Below are 4643 nucleotides of genomic sequence, written 5' to 3' on the forward strand. Positions count from 1 at the left end.
ACCTTCAAGAGTAAATTGGATGCTTATCTTGCTGGGATCCTATGACCCCAGCTGACTTCCTGCCCTTTGGGCAGGGAGCTGGACTCGATGATCTCCCGAGGTCCTTTCCAGCCCTAATGTCTATGAAATGTATGAAATCCTCACTCTCCCACTGCCACTGCCATCAGAGACAGGGGACTGTTCCAAGTGATAAAAGTGAGTTACTTTAATACAGCATGACTAAGGTATTGTGGGGAAAAAAAATCTAATCACCATGATCATATTTTTCTGATTATAATTAATCATAATTATATGATTGTATTTGTTTGTTCTCTGAATAAAAGCTGCATTTGCATGTGACAAGCATATCAGAAAAAAATTCTGACAACCATATTTTTAAAAGAGATTTGTTTGCAACATATTCTGTCTTTCTTGATCTAGGAAAACTACATAATTCTTAAGGACCTGTCATTTTTATGCAAATACAAAGTGACTGTTCAGCCCACAAAATCTAAAGGCCGTTTCAAAGCTGAAAGTATTTTCTTTACCACACCACCTTGCTCTGTTCTTAAGGGAAAAAATCACAAGCACATTAGCTGCCCACCTGAAGGAGGTAAGTTATGATCTAAAGAACTCACCAGCCAGATTCAAGTGAATAAGTGCATAAGTATATCAGGTTAAACCAAGCTGTATAAAACATCTTCAAAGTTTCTAAACAAATAGAAACTTGTTTTACTTGTTTTATGTACCTCACTTAATACCGGCTTGGGGCTAATCTTTTACAAAAGTCAGAGAGCAGTCATTCTCCACAGAACTACTTTAATATTATTTGTTTTCCAAATATTTTTGCAATTTTTGCATGTTGCAAATAGAATCAAATTAAATATGTAGGTGTATAGTTTTACAAACCTAACAAGATTGCTATAGTGCTGCTTCATTATTTAAAGGAGAATGTCAGGGGTTTATTTAAATATATATATCAAGGTACAGTTACGCATTAAATTACTTTATATTTTTAAGGAATAGAATACTTAATTAGCACAACTTGTTAATACAGAAAAATACCTGCTATATATAAATACTTGTTATATAACTACAGAGGGTGGTTATACCACTATAAGATGCCTTATGAACCTTCCCATTATAAGACTAGTGACCTGGTTTGATTTCGGTTAACTCTCCTCCCAAGCATAAGCCAAAATAAAATCCCACTCGTAGCATAACAGTCTCCATACAGATGATAATACTAGTATACTTGTGTCAGTTTAAATTAATATCTTAACTTTTAGAAAAACAAATGCTCATCTTTCATTTTGACAAGGCCTAAGGTTGTGATCCTCATATGCTAATTCCTTGTACCTTGTACCATATACACCTGTGCAAAGTAAGCATAAAGTCTTCTATTTTGATTCACTTCTCACAGGTATAATTGACTGAATGAATGGCAAGTGAAAAATCAAAATGAATAATTTTTGCCTGAAACCGTTTTGCAAAATTTCCTTGAAGCTCTCCTAAACTGAGTTTATACAATTTCCTACTTAGATGGCCTTTATCAAGGCTAATATGAGACCTGTTGTTGATTTATGCAGAGATTTCTTTCCTCCTTCCTTCCCCCTGCTCTTTTCTTTCCCCCAAATAGCATGATACTCCAAGTTTTCTGATACGCCAAACCCTGAAAAGAAGATATTGTGGCCTAGAACCCAGTAAAGAAAATACAGTTTCTTATTCTGAGAAGCCCATGTTTTTATCCCCTACTGATGACATAGGTCATAACTTATATCATCAACTTAACCAAGGGGACCAGGTTTTGAAGTTTGAATTTTGTCCAGGATTTAAATGAAATATGATTTACTCTGATTTAAAAAAAGGCAAAAAGTTGGCAGGATCCTATGTAAATTGAATATAGAAATATAAATGGCAAGAATCTGAGTGTGAACTTGGGATCTCAAATATACTAATACTGTATTACTTCAAATAGTGCTTGAAGTTTGACTTAACTTTTTACCCTGTCTTTTTACAGCACAAATTCTTCCCAAAGTGTTAGCCAAACCAGAGAATCTGTCTGCCTCTTTCATTGTTCAGGAAGGTAACATTACTGGTCACTTTTCCTGGAAGATATCAAAAGCAAATCTTCATCAGCCCATGACAGGGTTTCAGGTCACTTGGGCCGAGGTCACTACAGAAAGCAGACAAAACAGTTTACCCAACAGCATCATTTCACAGTCACAGATATTGCCATCAGTAAGTATGTTTTCCTTTTCAGTGCTTGGGCAATTGTATATACATGCATGGCTTGTATTTTTAATAGGGAATTAGATGCTGTACGTTGCGGGTGTCTATAAACATGCTTTGGGGTGGGGGTGGTAGGCATTTTAATTAGAGTGGCTACTAACTAACTAACATTCAACAAACTTTAGTTAAAGCAGCCCCACTGACGTTTTGAAACGTGGGATGCTGAATATACAAGAAGCTGCAGCATGCTAGAGCGTTTTGATTACAACACTCCAGCAGTCTCAATTAATCTGAGCCTGCTCTGACATGTTCTAATCTGAATGCGTTGGAGCACATGTAAAAGTGCCCTGGGTTCTCCAGCTCTACATGAGTTTATGCAGTAATATATTCATTTTTCTTTTTTGCTGAGACTATATCTAAAGCCCAACTGCTTTTCTTGATAACACAATATACATTATAATATGACAAATTTTCAAATTAACAGCTGTATTAGACAGATATCTTCAGAGAGGCAGAGATCATTTCTTCAGTAACAGGCATTTGTGATGATCAAGTCGTTCTTTTTCAATGGTAACAAATAATTGCAAAGTCTTTTTATATCCTGAGAGACACTCATTTGAGCCTTTGGATAGTCATTCTAAGGAAACAAATTTCCCTGTAGTGCAAATTTGTACCATCAGCAGTGACACAGTTTCAATGAGGCATAGGTCTCTGTTTAATCTGTACTCTCTCTCTTTTTGCGCAAGTTGGTCTTGCTGCTTTTACTCTGTGACATCTATAAACAGGTAAAAGTTCACTCAAGATGAGATGGCAGCAAGCTCCACTACAGTCAGAAGCACAGGCAGAGAAAACTGTTTAAGCACCCTGAACTTGATGCAAAAACAGTTGGGCTGCATCTAAATGAGTGAGCATGTGCCTGTTGAGGCATCTCAAAGCAGTCTGAGATGCCACTAGAGACATGCTAGGAACAAAAAAATGTTCTGCGTACTGCATATCTGTAGTGCGGACTCTGAGTTTGATACTGGGAAATCCCAGTATAAAAAAATTAATAAAAAAGCCAGAAAAAAGCAGCCCAGGGCTCACTCCTGGAGCATGCCCTGAAGCAACTGGAGGCTGGGTCCTCCAAAGACATGCTCTAGCACCCACCCAGAGCATCTCTATGCCTGCCGTGTGCTTCTTCTGGTCCAGCACACTGCTTCACCATGCTGGAGCAAATAGAAGTGGGGCAAGGCTGGCAGCAGTGGCTTGGACTCAAGCTCTGTCCCCAGTAAGCAGGGATGTAGGGGTGGGTGAGACTATGTAGGGATGGGGAAGTTGTTGGGGTAGGGGGGAATTGTGTGGGAGAGGTGGGTCCCCTGCCTGCACTCTCACATGGTGCACACCCCCACCCCCATAACCCCCGCAGCAGCAGCAGCCATCAGTGGGACATCAGGGCACTCACAGCCCACTTCTGGCAAAGCCGCCCAGTGGCACATAGCACCACCTGACATCCAGGGCCTCCATATGGTGAACAAAGCTGGCTCCAGCCCACTGGCACATGCCTTCAACCAGCACCAGGCCAGCTCTTGCTGCTACCCAGGGCACCCAGCACTGCACACAGGATATGCGTGCCACTGGGCTGGACTGACTACTGCTTCCATGAAGCTGGCCTGACCCAGTGGTGTACGTTTCCTATGTGCAGTGCTGGGGATGGCAGCAGGAGCTGGTCTGGTCCAAAGTCATATACCAGCAGGCTGGGCTGGCTACATGCACCCAGCCAGGTGGCACATGGTTTCTGCATGCAGTGCCTCAGAGGGCAGCAGAAGCTAGCCCAGTCCTGTCCAAAGTCACGTACCATCAGGTGGGGCTGACTTTCTGCACCACATAAAGTCCCAGGGTCTCAGGCACTACCATGCACCATGGGGGGGCTATGCCAACAGCAGGCCACAAGCATGCCGACTGCCCGCTGCTGCTGCTGCAGGGGAGGGAAGGCTGTGTGCTATGCAGAGGGGTAAGCAGAGGACCCACCACTCCTACACAACCCTCCTCACCCCCACAGAGTCCCCACACCCCCACCCACAAACCCTACATCCCCAAATCACCCCCACAAATCCCTCACACCCACCCAGAAACCCCACACTCACAAACCTCCCCACAATCCACCCACAAATCCCACCCCCTCCACAAACTCCCCCCACAAATCCTACACCCACCCCTACACCACCCACAAACCCTCCCAATCCCCACCCCCCAACAAACCATCAGTCCTGGAACATGCAGCCCCAGCCTGCAGGAGCTCCTGTTGCCAGAAACTACTGGGAGGGTGGTGATTGTCTGGGGGAGGGGTGGAGTTGGCAGCAGGAATGTGTGCATATGAGAGACAAATGAAAGTTGGGAATGGGGGAGCACTCCAGGTAGGAGCGGCTGCCAGAGCCAGGCTTAGAGCCCCCCCC

The 4643-nt window shown here is 43.2% G+C and overlaps 1 protein-coding gene across 1 annotated transcript in view; it reads left to right on the plus strand.

Moving 5' to 3' along the window:
* The window catches only part of ANOS1 (anosmin 1), a 189219-nt gene that overhangs the window by 174616 nt on the left and 9960 nt on the right, over window positions 1–4643 (plus strand). The window contains exons 11-12 of the mRNA XM_019528468.1: window positions 421–592; window positions 2000–2220. Of these exons, the coding sequence (XP_019384013.1) occupies window positions 421–592; window positions 2000–2220 (393 nt within the window). The remainder of the gene's footprint in view (window positions 1–420; window positions 593–1999; window positions 2221–4643) is intronic.

Source organism: Crocodylus porosus, unplaced genomic scaffold (assembly GCF_001723895.1).
Source record: "Crocodylus porosus isolate Cpor-Errol unplaced genomic scaffold, CroPor_comp1, whole genome shotgun sequence".
NCBI lineage: Eukaryota > Metazoa > Chordata > Crocodylia > Crocodylidae > Crocodylus > Crocodylus porosus.